We start from the raw sequence: 16,416 nt of genomic DNA on the forward strand, positions 1-16,416 counted from the left end.
CAGACAAGGCCACAGAAAGCTCGGTGAATGAACGAGTACCCGGTGTCCAGCTGTGCTATGCAGAGAGGTGTGATTCTTCTCCGACCGTCTGCTGTCCGAGTCTCAACTTGTTTCTTCAAAAGATTCTGGCAAAGTAGAATGATATAAATGAATGGAAACGTTTATGTGAACCATCTCCAATTATCAAAAAATAAGGTTTCTAAGGAAATGTATTCTAAATTGCCTTTCTGTAGTCTTCTGGTCCAACTAAACTAAGCCACTCAATCAAAGAACAAATGTTTTTATCAGGGTACATGCTCCACTTCCGGCAAGAAAGGACAGAAAGCTCCCAGCTGAACCAGCTCAGCCCCTTCCTCTTCATCACCAGTACGCAGGCCTGGCCCGGTTCCAGGGGAAAGTAAGTGGCCATTGGGGGTCAACAAGGGAACTAACAGATGAGACCTGCACCCATGAGCCACACTTTTGTCTCTAAGCTGTGGTTTGCAAACTTTCTTCCACTAAAGCTCATAACCAAGGGTCACACACTGTCTGAATCACCTGTGGAGGTTCATCACCCTTCACAAACTCCTAAAGATGGTTTAAGCACCCTAAGAAATTCTAACCTTCCTGCCCCATCTCTACCTTCCACTCCTCAGGGAGAAGAAAGAGGAGCCCACAGATGTTTCTTAAGGGCAGAGACTGAAACTAATGTTCTCAGCACAGTAAATCCTCACTTAATGTCATCGACAGGTTCTTGGAAACTATGACTTAACGTGGAACAACATATAAGGGAACCAATTTTACCAGAGGCTAATTGATATAAACAAGAATTAAGTTCCTATGACATATTTCTGGTCACAAAAACACCATCAAACTTCTAAGTAAAGACCCAAAATACTTCCAATATTCAATGCTGAAATATATGTGAGTTATACATGCATTGAAGGAAGATTAATAAAAACAAGTACGGTGATTATTTTCCAACCCACTATTCAGTCACGGGTGGCTGGAGCCTATCTTGGCAGCTCGGGCATACCTTGGACAGTAAACCTATCATGCACATCTTTGGGATGTGGGAGGACACAGGGGGAGAACGTGCAAACTCCACACAAGACTCAATTTTTAATTTTCTCATCAAGATTGTAATGACAAAATGATGCTATTCAAGGACTAGCAGTATATATAGTATATATAGAATTCCCTAGGAAGGCCAAATTCCTATAAGAAATGACCCCTTCTAGAGCTCTTTGGGGCAAAAAGGCCTTTGATAAAGGTGGATTAAGCACCGCTACTTCCTCATGCAATTGAGGGTAACGGGCCGAGTGGGCCCAAACTGGCTCATTCCTGGGTCCTACACCAGACCAAGCACACACCCACCTCCCCACCACTCATGTCTGTACCCTGTCCAGACTGCCTGTTCCCCTTGTCCTGTCCCTGGGCATGTGCTTGTTGTGTTCTCAGTGCCATCGGGCCAAGCCCTCACCTTCCTGATGTCTTCCAGACTCTCCCCATTGACGACACCAGCGACTGAGGCAGCTGAGCCCGTCTCTCTGGCCACGGCACTCTTCTGGTCCAGCTGCTGCTGTTGCTGCCTCCGCTGGTACTTGAGCATCTCAGGGTTCTCGATGACAGCTGTAGACAGCTGGGCCTCGGTCATGATAGCCAAGCTTTTCCCATAGGTAGATTGGTGAATGTGGCTCTAGAGAAAGCAAAGAAAAGTACAACAAACCAGCTGTGAGCAGCCAAGTGAACTTGTGCTAGCTCTCCTGGCTCTGGGAGCAGAAAGGGCCCTGGGCGGGGGTCCCAGAGCGCCAGATGCCAGTTCTCCACTGCCTCCTACGCTATTCTGCCTGTTGCCAATTAGATGACTCTGGAGCAGTCTTGTATCTTTCCTAGATGTTTATAGTCTCCCATGTATATATACCTGGGGACAAAAGTGAATGAGTAACCCACTAGAAAAAACCTACTACATGTCTGATGCAGAACAAATGGCAAATGTTTGATGAACTGAAGTTAAGACACTCAAATTGCTAACTTAAGGCTCTTAAATCACCCCAAGGACCCCAAACACTCTTTGGGAATCAGATACTGAAACCAGAGTCTACTTTCATTGCTCTTATCTACAGCCATCAGCCCCATGTGGTTGCCATGGGGCTGCTAACAGTGTTTCTAAGAACAAGGGGAGGCCTGGCACAGCTGATCTAAGGAAATCCTCTGTCCCTGCTGTCTCGATCCTTCTGAGAGGGCCCCTCTCTCCATCTTCCCAAGTCTCATTGGTCACATGCCAAAACAAGTCAGATGGGACCCCACAAGGGCAGGGATAATGTCCCCAGAACACTGGAGTGACTGCTGCGATAAAGAAGATTCACATAAGGATGCGCAATGACCAATGTGGAGGTCAGTAGGACATCTGCCTCACAGCAGAAGATGCTGGGTGGGGGAAGTGGCATCTTGGGACTCACTCCTGCAGGGCCTGCTGTGCCTGTATGTGGCCAGGAACCTCCCTCCATTACCACCCTGGCTCCTGTCCCCTTTCTCCTAAATCCCTCCCCTGGAATCTCGAGGCAGAATTCAGAGTTTGACCAATGTTTCCCTAGTGTTCTTCATACACGCGGTCCCTGCCTGTCATCTGGGAAATGGTAGCTAGACAGGTTATTACATAGGCTCCCACTGCGACTCTCCAAGGGGGAGGGGAGTGCACAGTGGATCCCAGGTTACCTGAGGACTGTGAAAGGTGCAAAGAAGACCTGAGGCCAAGACACTCACCCTCTCATTGACAAGACACTTCCAGGGTGCCAGGCCCTATTCTAGGTGCTGTCAACAACTCAGACTCTTACCCCTGAAAGATTTACCTCATAGTGGGGGTGGGAGTCCCCACAGTAGCTTAAGAGGAAGCTTCTATAGTAATTGAATCACTGCGGGGAGAGCTGCCCACCTGCTCTGAGCTTTCACAGGGCTCCTTTCAGACAAAGGCCATTTATAGAAACACTGGTTCTAAGTCTAGGGTAGTGAGAGCAGAGCCGTTCCTGAAGCCCTTGAGGAAGGGCCCATGGCCACACTGTCCTGGGCAGAGCACAGGGAGGAGGCCTGGCCCAAATCAGTGGGCCTGGGTCAGGCTTCTGTTCTTGTACCAAAAGGTCCTGTATGGTCTTGGCAAAGAGCCATACTATTTTCCATGGTTTAGTTACCTCATTGATGAAACGAGTAAGTTCTGCCTTAAAGGGTTTTGTATATTTTAAATAAAATATATGCAAAACATATGGTCCAGAGACTGGTACACAGTAAGTGCTGAAAAATGGTCAGTATTATTATTTAGTTGCTGCTCCATGGCAACCTTGTCAGTACAAGACAATGGGGAAAGTGAGGTGAGTGGGGACCCTTGGGAGCTCTCTCTCTCTCTGGCTTTCTCCCAGGGTGAAAGCTCCCAGTGTGTGGCTAATTACCAGTTCAGGAAGAGATGCCCAAAATTGTTTCATTCTTCATTCCAGAACTGATTTCTGACAAGAACTGAGATTCATTTTTAAATTAATGTATTTTCTAAAGAAGACAAGGATTACGACCTATAAAAGACGAACACCCAATAATACGTTAAGAAACAAAGTACATATTCAACAATAAAGAATTATTAAAAAAAGAAAGAAAGAAAAGAAACAATGTATCTGTGTATGTCACAAGACGAGGGTCCAATTGAAGGGGCCTCTCTGAGCCATCATGGCCATGTCTGTGGCCTCAGAGAATGCGCAGCACACAAGTCACTAGCCCGCAGTATGTTATTCTCCTACCTTCTCCTCCTCGCTCAGGGGGTCTCCAAGCTCATCCTGGGAGAAGTCTAGGAATGCCACAGAGCCATCCATGGAACACACCAGGATGCCCAGCCCGTTCAGAGTCCTGAAAGAGATGACCATTAGCAGCCTGGGAGCAAGCCCTGTGGTGCTCACGCGTGCCTCAGTGGTTGGCCGAGAGGACAATAGGACAGAGCTCTAGGTAGACACTGAGAATCTCAGATTCCCTTTTGTGGCCTTGTGGGGATGGGGATGCAGATAGGGCAGACAATAGAGTCCCAGAAGGTTCTGGCAACCCTTTAGTTCTAAGCACATGCACAAAGTATCTTTCATCATGTACTTTGTAAGAATTTTATTTTTCTTTATCTTATTTTTGAAACCATTAAAAAAAAAAACCATGTGGGGGAGTATAAATCTAAATGAGGTCACTGAGAGGCAGACTGTGCCTCCACACCTATGCTAATCTGGTTCATGCAAGGACAGAGTGAAGTGGAACTAAGATCACAGCATTCTCCTTTTCCTAAATACCAATTTGTTGGAGAAGGCATTTTCCAGGGCAAATCCCAACAGAGCTAAGAGCACAGCAGTATATATTCTCCCACAAGCAGGACCACGCTGCCCTTTCTTGAATCGTGTACAAACAGCACCCTGGGGTCTGCTCCAGTGTCAAACCTGGGGTGGGTCCCTGGCTACCTGACACTAATCACATCCGGGGGTCTCGTGTTCCAATGTGTGGCTTCTCCTTTCCTAGCCTAATGTACATGATTACAGGAATCCGCCTTACCAGGAAATATCCATGATGGATTTGTCAAACAGCTCATGGATGACAACCAAAGGTCGTTTAAGACACGTGAGCTGGAAAGAAAGCAGCAACAAAGGTTAATAAAAGGAATGAAAACCATTTTTTGTTCACTCAGCTCAGTTAACATTATCAGTCCTAGAAGATTTGGTCAGAATTTCAAACAGCAACGACCAAGATCCCAAACTATAGAAACCAAAGTTTGCCGAAATATGCAAACTAGAATGCTCCCTGTCTGAAGGGCTCATTGTTTTCTGGTGCGGGGAGATGACTTCATACACAGACAACCAATGACGGAGTAGGGGACTCTAGAAGGGCCAGGACCTGAGCAGAGAAGGTCTGCCAAGCAGGGGAAGGCATGCTAGGAATGAGGCAGGAAAATAGTTCCAGAGAAAACGCAGCTATCTTCTCTGGGCCCAAGGAACTATGGTACACATTTGTACAAGGCTTGGTGTAAACGGCTACATATGTCACACAGGCTCATTCTACACTGTGTGCGGATAGTTCAGAAACACACAAAAACAGTTTATGTTGCCCTAATCCAGACCCAAAGTTAACCACTATTACTGTTGGATGAGTTATTTTCTTCTGGTTTACAAAATAAGGCACATGGTTGTGCCTGCCTTTTCATTTAATACCTACTGAGCATGTCATGAAATATCCTGTACACTTCTGTTTTAGATGACTGCAGAAAACTCACACGTGCATATTCATTATCTAGTGATTCTAATGTTGGGCCCTGCACTGTCTGCATGCTCCCACAGTTACACTGAGATCCATCTGTTGACAGGTCCTGGGGCCACAGAGCGGTAGGCTGGGTGGGAACACCTTTCTGCAGGCTCCCACCAAGTACTCTGGAAGCTTCCAGGAGGCTGGGACTGTTTTTATGGAAAAGGAGTAGCTTCGACCATCCTAATCCTGAGGAGAGGGCTGGCATCTGAGCTACTTGGAATCCACAAGAAAAATCTTGCCCCTACCCTAATTGTACTTCCAGAAAAAAGAGCCCTGCCCCTCATCCCAAAAATGTGTCTACAGACCCCTCAGAAATCTGGATCTGTGTGAGCAACTGACCTCAATTTTACAAGAAACATGAGCACACGAGCAGTGATGTTTTGGTCAAAGCACCATGAATGGAGCCCCAGGCCAGGAAGAACATGCCTGGAACTGCCTATGGCACTAGGGTCAGGTTCTGGAATGGATGTAACATGAGTACTGGGCCTGAAAAAATCACAGTGTACACAGCAATCAATTTCTGTGACAAATGACCACAATAAATGCATCAGAGGACAACCTCAAAACCTCTGCTTCTGGGGACATTAGTAAGGAACAAACTACTGTTTAATGTAACAGCATACACGACAACACTGTGCCGAGCGAACACAACAATAGAAAAAGTAAACACTGCACAACTCCATCCAAATAAAGCTTAAAAACAGGCAAAACTTATCAATGTGACAGATGTCATTAGAATGGTTGCCCTGGCAGAGAGTTCTGGGGTGGTGGTTACATGTGTAAACATGTTATGACAATGCTCTGAGTTGTATACTTCATCTAGGTTACATGTCGATACAGGGTTTATAAATGAAGCAAACACAACATGCCAACTAAAGTGTTCCCTGAGTCTGGACACAAGAGCTGCTCTGGCTGGGCTGAGGCCCAGTCTTCAGTGCTTCCTTTAGGGGTAATAAGTGGGCCTGACCCAGGAACAGGGTGGAAGCAGGGGCCCTCATTTTGCAGGCTGCCAAACCTTCACCAGCCCTGTCTCCTGTCACCTTTCAGGAGCAGCAAAAGCTCATGATGGGGGGCTCACCCAGACAGAGAGAGAACGGTCCTTGCTGCCAACAGCACAGCAGCAGTACGGGCAGCTGGGCTTCGCAGAACTCCCATTCTTCTGCTTCTTTTTGAAGATTTTTGGGTTGAATTTCTAAAGCCAAATAACAAATGCTAAAATAATTGATCAAGCATCAAGCATGTACCCCATGCCAAGTGTTACAAATATACCACAATTGCAGTCCACCGATGGGCAGTCCACACAGACATCTTCCTGGCCCAGGCACTCAGCATATGTTATTTGATCTTTACAACTACCCAGGAGGCATTTTGCTGAGGCTGAAGTGAGATTCAGAGAGGCCAAAACACATGTGCTGAGTCACCAAATGAGTAAGTGGTGAGAGGCGGATTTGAAACAGGCTCTACCAACTCTCCAGGCTGGGCCTATAGACAGGGCCATGGCAAGGGAGCTACTGAATCCCTCCCGGCCTGGGCAGGACCAGCTCTAGGACCTGAGCTTTAGGGACAAGGTCCTGAGGGGAGGCTGTTCAGGGTTCCTTTCCTTTTACTTTATTTCTTGCTCAGTCAATACTGTCTTACAAAGACTGATCAGCCCTGCTTTGACCTCACAAACAGGGATGATGGCTACGTCAGGCTAAGTGTAACCAGGGCATCATTTTTTGGAAAGGTTGGAAGCACACACTGAGGTCCTTGCTGCTTTCCTGAATTGAAAAGGGTTGGGAGCTCTAGACTCAGAGTTGAAATCTACTAAGCCAGGAAAACTGAAAGGGAAGGGTATGCCAGGTGGTCCAGAAGGGTTCTAATTCCAGAGGGCAGGCAAGAATGGCCAGGGGTGCACAGAGACTGGAGAACATGGAACCCAGAGGCATGTATTCTGGGCTTGTGTCTTCACAACCACCTCACACAGCTGCTTCATGAGGTTCACTTGAGAGAGAGTCATGTGGAAGCAATATGCTAACTACGAAGCAGTGACTTTCAAACATTTTAGCAACATGGTCCTAGTTTCAAACAAGATCTTACATGGACTCTAATACAAAAATATTAAAGAAGTGATATTTTATTTGTATAAATTTAAGTCACACTATACGGTATATATTATCACTTTAAACAATGGGAAGAAGGAACCCCTTTTTCATAAATAAAAAAACTGAGAACAGGCGCGTGGATGATCCTTCACATCTATCAGCCTTAGCCCATCAATCTATTGACTTAGTTGTGGTACCCAGTATTGAGGAAATTCTGGTCCTCACAGTGTTTGCCTTGGGCTCTCTCAAGACACTCTTCAATGAAAGTCATCCAAAAGCATAAAAAAAGTGCTATTCTCTGAAGCCTGAGAGAATAACAGTAGCTCACATCTTCTGGCACTCTTCCCCCTTCCACATCAAAACTGGGCAGACAGCTCCAGAATCAGACCAGGACTCCAGTGACCCAAAGCATAGCCTTGAAGCTACAGTGGCCACTGGTGGAGCCCCGGGATAAACGCACGGGCTCGATGGATGCACAAACTGCACCTGTGTCCTCCAGAGCCTGGTGGGTGGGGCACTTGTCAGGACCACCATGTGGGAGCACCCACCAGCAGACCCGAATGTGTAAAGAGGCTAGTGCAGAGCCAGTGTTACTAATCAAAGGCTGATTTTGGTGATATTCATCATGTAAAGTTTGCCAATAAACACATGAGTACGTATTCTATTTTTTAAATTTAATTTTTAAACACTGAAACATCAGTATTTAAAGTGAAACAAGAACATCACATGTGCTGAATCTCGGCCTTGGTGAGCATGGCACTGCGCAGGCTCTGAGGGGAGCACTCCGAGCACACTCACCACGACAGTCACAGCTTTCCGGTGTCCGACAAAGTCCATGTTGGTCTTCCAGCCCTCCCGCTCGATGATCTGGGCGGTGGGGCCGGAGTTGTTCATGGCATGGGCAGACACCAGGTAATGTCCATCAGGTGACCAGCTGAGCCGCAACACATGGGTTGTCCCGCCACACTGAAAGAAACATGTGCTTAAAAGGAAATCAAGGCCAACCTTGTGACCAAAACTGGACTCAAGAATAAACTTGAGAATCAATTACAGGACAAGTGAGGCCCAGGCTGCCGGTGATGTGCGCCCACCTGCCCGCCTGGCTGCATCACCCCCATCCGGCAGACCCCACCCCAAAAGATGACCAGGTGGTGGTGTTCTCTTTTTAAGTAAGATGTGGAACAATGGTCTTACTTTCTCCTGTTGACCTAGATTGGACTACGAAGAAGCAAGGAAGCCAGAATGGGAACCATAGTTTCAAAAAAAAAAATTCTAAGATACCAAATTCAGTTCATAAATAAAACATATTAATACCAAAAACCAATCTACAGTAATAAAAGAGAAAGATGCAAATTGACTGTGCCTTCGTGACACCCACCAGCCAATCAGGAGTGAGTATGCAAATCGACCCAACAAAGCTGGCGGGTTAATTTGCATACTCAGACGCCCAGTGGCTGGGGGCAGGGCAGGACAATGTAGGTGTTCCACACAGCCCCAGCCGCTCTGGGCCTTTGGGCAGCATGGGAAGGGGGAAAGGCGCTCCAGCCAGAGCAAAGGCGGTGCCGGCAGCCAGGGGAAGGAAGGCCCATTCTTGCATGAATCTTCATGCATCAGGCCTCTAGTAATAATAATAATAAATTTGAACTCTGATTTATAAATGTTTGATGGTGGAGCCTGTACCCAAGCTTCTGGCTACACAGACAGCTGTAACTCCAGATGACACAACTAAAAAGACTCTGTCAGATGAGAGTTGGAGCCATGGCATACTCCACTCCCACAGGAGCTGAGCACAGCACAGTGGGGTAGGCCCTGAGGGGATCTGTAGGACAGACAACTCTCTTTTTAAAAAAATTTAGTAATTCTTTATTGTTGAAAGTATTACATATGTCCCCCTTTCCCCCAATGACCGCCTCTAACCCCCCACCCCAGGCCTTTAGCACCCTATTGCCTGTGCCCATGGGTTATGCATATATGCTTACAAGGTCTTTGCTTAATCACCTCCCACCCACCCACCCTCCCCTGCCCTCCCTCTGAGAGTCCACTTGGATGGACAACTCTTTTAACCATCAACTCTGTATGGGCCAAATCTATCTGGCCACTGACCCCTTTTTCCTGCCCGGAACCTTTTAATTCCACTCCATGAGCTCTGTAAGTCAGCTGGCCTGCAGTGGAAGTCAGTGAGCAAAGCCACAGCAGTCAGGAAAAATACTAGAGAGAACCACCTCCATTCCCTTGTCCTGCCATATACCCCATGGGCAGTGCAATATAAATGTCACATGGTGAGAAATAGTTCCATCCATGTCTGTGGCAGCCAGCTGTGTGGCACAAGGTTGTGGGGTATCTCCTTAGCTTTAAAACTTTTAAATTCTTTTCACTCCAAAGGTGGACATTTGATAACATCTGAGAAATGAAAGATTTTCATCATCTGACTCTTAGGGCCAAAGTGTCTACCCTCTCAGAGAACCTTGACCAGTCTGCTCAGGCCACCGGATTCTGATTCACCCACAAAGCCCCCACCCCAGCCAGCTCCTCTGTGCACGGAGGCCAGGAAGGGTGCTGGGCTGAGCTCTCTAGGCTGTCTCATTACCTCATCAAAAGGCTTGGTGATGCTGGTCTCCAACTGCCAGTCCAGTGTCCTCCACACCTTCAGGCTGCGGTCATCAGCTTGAGAGGCAATATATTTACCAACAGGGTCCCAAGTCAACCCCTTTACCAAGCCAGAATGACCTCTCAGAGTAGCTAGAATTTCTGTGAAGAAAAATAAGAGATTGGAAAGGTGTTACCTAGAGGACAACGATGACTCTATATAGAAACATGAACTACAATCTGTGGGCTATGGAATGGCCAACCAAGAGAAGGAACTTCAGGAGTGCAGCTTGGCCAGCCCCGCTCCTGTGCACAAGCAGAAGAGCCCCTAATCTAATTTCCACGAAGGCAAAACCCACCTGAAGACTGCACCAAGGAGGCGGGCATCATGATCGCCCTTCACTCACAACTAACACTTGTGGGCTGAAGCTGCATATGCCCCTGGAGGGGCAGGCAATCAGGGGCCTCGGCTTGGGCCAGAGCCATGTTCTGCCCCTTTATTTTGTCTGTCGTTGGCGGTATTGCCTGTGGTTTGCCTTTCTAGACAGAAGCCCATGCTCACCTGGATCGTCACATTGGCATTTCTGATGTGAACCTCCCTATTGAGGGCACTGCACTGGGTTCCCTGTAAGTCATCACTGAGGACAGTACCTCCTAGAAATCCTCCCCTAAATGTTACCCCAGCTCTAAATCTGCCACTTGGTGGCCAGGTTGAGTGTCACCACACATACTGGTGGTTTATAGGGAGAAAATGACTTGGATTAAGTCCTTGGAGGATGCTTTCAGCCCATGAGGAAACCATATCCAGATACGAAGCAGGAACATAAGCAATATCTTACTAGTTATAAACTGCTGGTTATGCCATCTGTCATGACTTCAAACACATTAATATGAAAAATTAATCTTTTGCAAAACTGGATTTGCTAGCCTGCATTTGCTCAAGGGTGTCACAGAGGAGGTGGAACGGTTACCCTTGAAGGCATATGTGTGGAGGAGATGCTGGGGTGCACAGCATGGGTGGGAGTGTCAGGGCAAGCTGAGCACGGTCCCCAACGCCAGTTGTCAATGTACCACCCTCATGATTTGTGGCACATCCATGTTAGCACTCAGTTACTATTTTTCTTTAACATAAAATTCTTTTAAACCCTTAAACAAATATAACAGATGAAGAAAAATAACTGAATTACTGACAAGACACATAAATCCCTGCCCACTATGAGACACATGCTGCCACCAGCCAAAACAGAGCCATCCTGCTCCAGACACCAACAGACAGCACAGATGATGAGCAACCCATTCCTGCCGCCACCCAGCCAGAGGAGCCCAGACCTGGGAACTTCACTGCATTCCAGATGACAACAGTGTTATCCACGCTGCACGAAGCCAGCCAGGCATCATGAGGAGACCATGCTACGTCCATCACATCTGGAAGACAGAGGGCTGGCGTTGAGTCTCTTACCTGGAGTGCAGACTTGGCAAGGGGGTCAAAGCAGTACCACCCATCTGCCAGCTGGTGTCATGTTTGAGGAGACTTGACCTAGGACCATCATAAGTAGACTCTTTTTGTAACCATCTTGAAAAACTTCCCCACTAATGATTTTCAATTGGTCATAAATTTTGAAGGATCTAACTGATTCCTCGCTACCCCTTTCATACATGAGGCAACTAGGGGCACGGCTGAAAGCGTGGTGTCTTGTGGCATTGCACCCACGTATTAAAACCACGGTTCTGATACCTATCGGGCCTGTGGCCTGGGGCTCGCACCTCAACCCTGCTAAGCTTGCTTCCCCCATTCTTTTTTTTTTTAAAGAGAATTTTATTTATTTATTTATTTATTTATTTTTTAAAAATATATTTTATTGATTTTCTACAGAGAAGAAGGGAGAGGGATAGAGAGTTAGAAACGTCGATGAGAGAGATCGATCAGCTGCCTCCTGCACGCCCCCCAGTGGGGATGTGCCCGCAACCAAGATACATGCCCTTGACCGGAATCGAACCTGGGACCCTTGAGTCCACAGGCCGACGCTCTATCCACTGAGCCAAACCGGTTCGGCTTCCCCCATTCTAACAGGGCCTATATCACAAAGCCCTTTGAGCATTATAGGTTCTACACTTAGCAGAGTGCTTGACACACAGTCAGAGCTTAATAGCTGCTGACTGAGTGAGAGAAAAGCCATCTTCAGACCCTTTTCCTCATTAATTAGCTCTCATCTCCAAGATCCTGACAAGAATACCCCTTCCCTATGGAGCCCCCAAACACAATCAATCATGCTCATTTCTTTGTGACTCAGTTTTCACATCTGTAGAATGAGGATTTAAAATAGCACCTATCTGAAATACATGCATACATACATAAATAAGCAAGCAACTATCCTTAGAGGGTTGCTGTGAGGATTAAATGTGAGAAATTGCTGTAGGAAGGCATCAGGCACACTCCAAAGAATCTATAAAAGTCAACGTGATGGTGACGATGCCCATCTCACATGCAGGTGTGACGGGCACGGTCTTACTGATTGATCTACTCTCATTGCCTGATGCAGCGCTAGGCGTACAGAATAGCTGGTGAGATGAAGAGAAACACAGCAGCAAGTTATTAGCTTTCGAGTCCTTTCCTCATAGGATTTTTAAAAAGAGGTGTAAGCAAAATATTCAAATTTTCTATTGTATTTTTTTTCTAGTTAAAAAAATCTTCAGTGACAGCTGGATGAATTTTCCACATTGTACTAGCATTCCCATTTCATGCTGCATGCACTGGTATGCTGCTGGAACATTCTAACAGTGTATGTGATCTTCAGGGCTTATTTTGATTTGTGCTGCATTCTATGTCGTTGAGAGCATTTGCTACCATAAACAGACCTAATTTAACAATGAACTTTGACTGGGTTCCAGTTTTTCATATTAATGAGCACGTGGATGTGTGTCACTCTCCACATCCTGGATTGTTTGAGCCCATTACCCCAAAGTGGGAATCTGGGAAGAAAACTGAACATTTTCCTAAGCCTGAGTCTCTTCACTCTGCAGACTGCTTTTCAAAGACCTCTATGACTTCACACTTCTATAAGCAGAAGGTCCATTTCAAGACTCCCCTAATAACTTGAGGATTATGATCTTTTCCCTTTTAACTCGTTAGATTTTAAATTTTACTTTGACTAGTAGTGAAAGTGAAGGTTTTTCACATGTTTGTTTAGAGTTGTCTTGTCCTTAGACGACACTGCTCCTGTTTTTGACGAGCTCTCCTGTGCAGTGGTCTAACAAATACAAGGACCGAGAACCTCCTCTAGGAGCTGAGTCCAGGAGGGCAGACATGTGAACCCCAGCATTTCACCATGGTGCCTAAGTCCTAGAGCAGAGAAGTGGTTAGCTGGGAATTCAGAAAGGAGACATGATTTTCTTTGCAATTTCCACGGACTATTTCTAAAAAAATGTATTTTTAGGGATTTCAGAGAGGGAGAGGGAGATAGAAACATCAATGAGAATCACTGATCGGCTGTCTCTTGCATGCCCCCTACTGGGGATTGAGCCTGCAACTCAGGCATGTGCCCTGACCGGGAATCAAACCATGACCTCCTGATTCATAGGTCGACACTCAACCACTGAGCCACACCAGCCGGGCTACATGGACTATTGATACTATAGGCATTAGCTGCAAATTCTATCAGTTTGCCTTCCTATGTTGTAGAAGATTCACGTAGCAAACTGTTATTCTTCTTTGAGACGTTCTTTACTGCCTGTTAACTTTGAAAAACATTCCTTCTGCTAGGGGTTTGATACATATTCAATTGTTTTTCTTCTGTTTTAATTATTTAGACTGTTTCTCTTTAATATCTGAAGTTTATTTTGGTGTATGTTGTATTTAGTGAGCTCTAAATTACTTTCCCCTCACCCAGGAACTGCTAATGGTTACTCTATCCCAATGGGGAATAATTCTTTCTATTAGGTACACTGTAGCCTACTTTAATGTTGTTAGTTTTAACCAGAAACTCACTCTGTGACAGTGTAGCTTCCACAACTTTAATTATTCTTTCAGATGCCCTTTTGAGTCACTGCTGAGGTTTGCAATCCGGGACCCTTCGGGGGATGTCAGAGAGCTGGTTTCAGCCTGAACCCTGCAGGGCCAGGCCAAGGGACCCCACTGGTGCACAAATGTGTGCACCGGGCCTCTAGTATGCATATAAGATCTTTGGTTAATCTCTTCCTGCCCTCCCCTTTCTCCCTGCCCCTCTGAGATTCATCAGTCTGTTCCATGTTTCCATGCCTGTGGTTTCTGCTCCTGCGTTGAGCATTTGCCCCCTGCTGGTCAGTGCACATCATAGCTACTGGTTGGACGGCCAAATGGTCGGCAGGTCACTTAGGCTTTTATATATATAGATATTCTAATAGGCTATTACTAGTGAAAGATAAATAATTACAAATTTTCTTATATGAGGCCAATTCAATAATTCATTTTTATTAGCCCCAAGTGTTTTTCAAGGCTTTACGAGTTCTAAGAGCTTTCTTCCTTTGGGTTTTCTTGATATACAATACCATGCTCATATCATTTCATTTTTGTCTTATTTCCAGTATGTTTATCTCCTTCTCATTTGCTTTTGTGTTGCAGAAATTCCAAAGTAACAAATTAAATGATAGCACCCATCCTTGTCTTTTCTCAATATAAATGGGAACAAGGCTCAATTGTGAACTGTAATACTTGCCATTGGTTGGAAAAAGACAGATGACTTTATCATGTGAAGGAAATAACTTTCTATGGCCATTTTTTAAAAAGCATTTTAATTAGGAAATGATGCTGCGTTATCTGTCTTTCAGAATACCTCATCAGATGACTCCGTGCTTTTTCTCATTTAACCTCCTAGTATGCTGAATTATATTAACAGATTTCCTTTACACAAGTCTTCCATTATAAATCATATTTAGTCAAAATGAATTAGTTTTCAAATGTTATGAACTTGGGAGTATTCCCCTTCTGACTTTTCTATCTTCATTCATATTTGTCTATGCTTTTGTTTCACTGTTACTTTTTTTAAAATATATTTTATTGATTTTTTACAGAGAGGAAGGGAGAGAGATAGAGAGTTAGAAACATCGATGAGAGAGAAACATCGATTAGCTGCCTCCTGCACACCTCCCACTGGGGATGTGCCCGCAACCCAGGTACATGCCCTTGACCGGAATCGAACCTGGGACTTTTCAGGCTGCAGGCCGACGCTCTATCCACTGAGCCAAACCGGTTTTGGCATGTTTCACTGTTACTTTTATTACATTTGGAAACAGGGTCAGAGCTTCCAGAATAACTATTTCTATGTTTCAGAGTCATTATTCTTAAAAGCTTAAAACAATGCATCAAAAAATAATTTAGGACCAGGAATCATTTCTGAAGGTAGTTTCCAACTTCTTCATTGGTTACTACTTTGTTCAGTTTTTCCTAACCTTATGATATTAATTTTGAAAACGTTTATTTTCTAGAAAATTATATCTATTTTAGTATTTTGTTTTGTTTTTTAAACTTTATACTATATTAACATTACATGTTGTACTCTTTGATGCTATTCTTCCTCTAGGTTGTTTTTTGTTTTTTTTAATCCTTACCCAAGGAGGATATGTTCTATACCTTTTTTTTTTTTTTTGAGAGAGAGAGAGAGATCAATGTGAGAGAGAAACATTGATCAATTGTCTCCTGTACACACCTCAACCGGGGATCGAACTTGCAACGTAGGCATGTGCCCTGACCAGGAATCAAAACTGCAACCTTTTGGTGTATGAGATTGATGTTTCAACTAACTGAGTCACCCAGCCGGGGCTAGGTTAAATGTTTTTTAAGACCTCTTACTTCTAATTTCACCTAGGTTTTCTTTTCTACCCGCAATTAAATATGCCAAGTGTATGTTTTTCACACTTAGACCCAGTGCTTTCTATTCATTTATTTCTTTTTCACTATTTTTTTCTTCTTAAATGGTTCCACCCATACCTACTATCAGGACCACTGATTAAGAAGTGGCAGGTACCCCTGTTGAAGGTGGGCAATCCTACCTGCCTGGTAAAGGAGAACCCTGGGTACTGGGCCAGGAGAGAAGTCAAGGTTATGGCTCAGCCTGAGTCTCAGGTTAGGAGCCCCATAAAAGCCTGAGGCCCCACCACATGCTTGAACACCCTCATAGCCAGATGTGCCAAAGTTCCAGAAACCCATCTAGATTCCACTGTGAGCAGCAAGAGTAAGTTACAGATTTTTACTATTATCAACAATAACAAAATGCTACTGTCAGCTTTCACAAATTTAGAATCAATCTGGTCACCAAGAGGTGGGTTTGTTCACCTTCAAAGTGTCTGCAGAGTATTTGCCGAGCACACACTGCCAATGGGTTACAGCTGATGCTTTCCAAGCCTCTCACTCCTGCCCCATGTGCCCCCAGAGCTCCAGGCTCAATTCCAACAGTCTCTTGACATTCTCTCCCCAGCTCCC

The 16,416-nt window shown here is 45.3% G+C and overlaps 1 protein-coding gene across 4 annotated transcripts in view; it reads right to left on the reverse strand.

Annotated features, from left to right (window-relative positions):
* The window catches only part of HIRA (histone cell cycle regulator), a 61,186-nt gene that overhangs the window by 25,054 nt on the left and 19,716 nt on the right, over positions 1–16,416 (reverse strand). For all 4 annotated transcript variants that reach the window (XM_070399835.1, XM_070399837.1, XM_070399838.1 and 1 more), the window contains 8 exons: positions 11,292–11,387; positions 9,964–10,124; positions 8,175–8,342; positions 6,371–6,484; positions 4,546–4,616; positions 3,762–3,867; positions 1,463–1,678; positions 40–125 (listed from right to left, as the gene is read on the reverse strand). In XM_070399835.1, coding sequence (XP_070255936.1) covers positions 40–125; positions 1,463–1,678; positions 3,762–3,867; positions 4,546–4,616; positions 6,371–6,484; positions 8,175–8,342; positions 9,964–10,124; positions 11,292–11,387 — 1,018 coding nt within the window. The remainder of the gene's footprint in view (positions 1–39; positions 126–1,462; positions 1,679–3,761; positions 3,868–4,545; positions 4,617–6,370; positions 6,485–8,174; positions 8,343–9,963; positions 10,125–11,291; positions 11,388–16,416) is intronic.

Source organism: Myotis yumanensis, unplaced genomic scaffold (genome assembly GCF_028538775.1).
Source record: "Myotis yumanensis isolate MYYU_CA2020_CCGP unplaced genomic scaffold, mMyoYum1.0.hap1 SCAF_19, whole genome shotgun sequence".
Lineage (NCBI taxonomy): Eukaryota > Metazoa > Chordata > Mammalia > Chiroptera > Vespertilionidae > Myotis > Myotis yumanensis.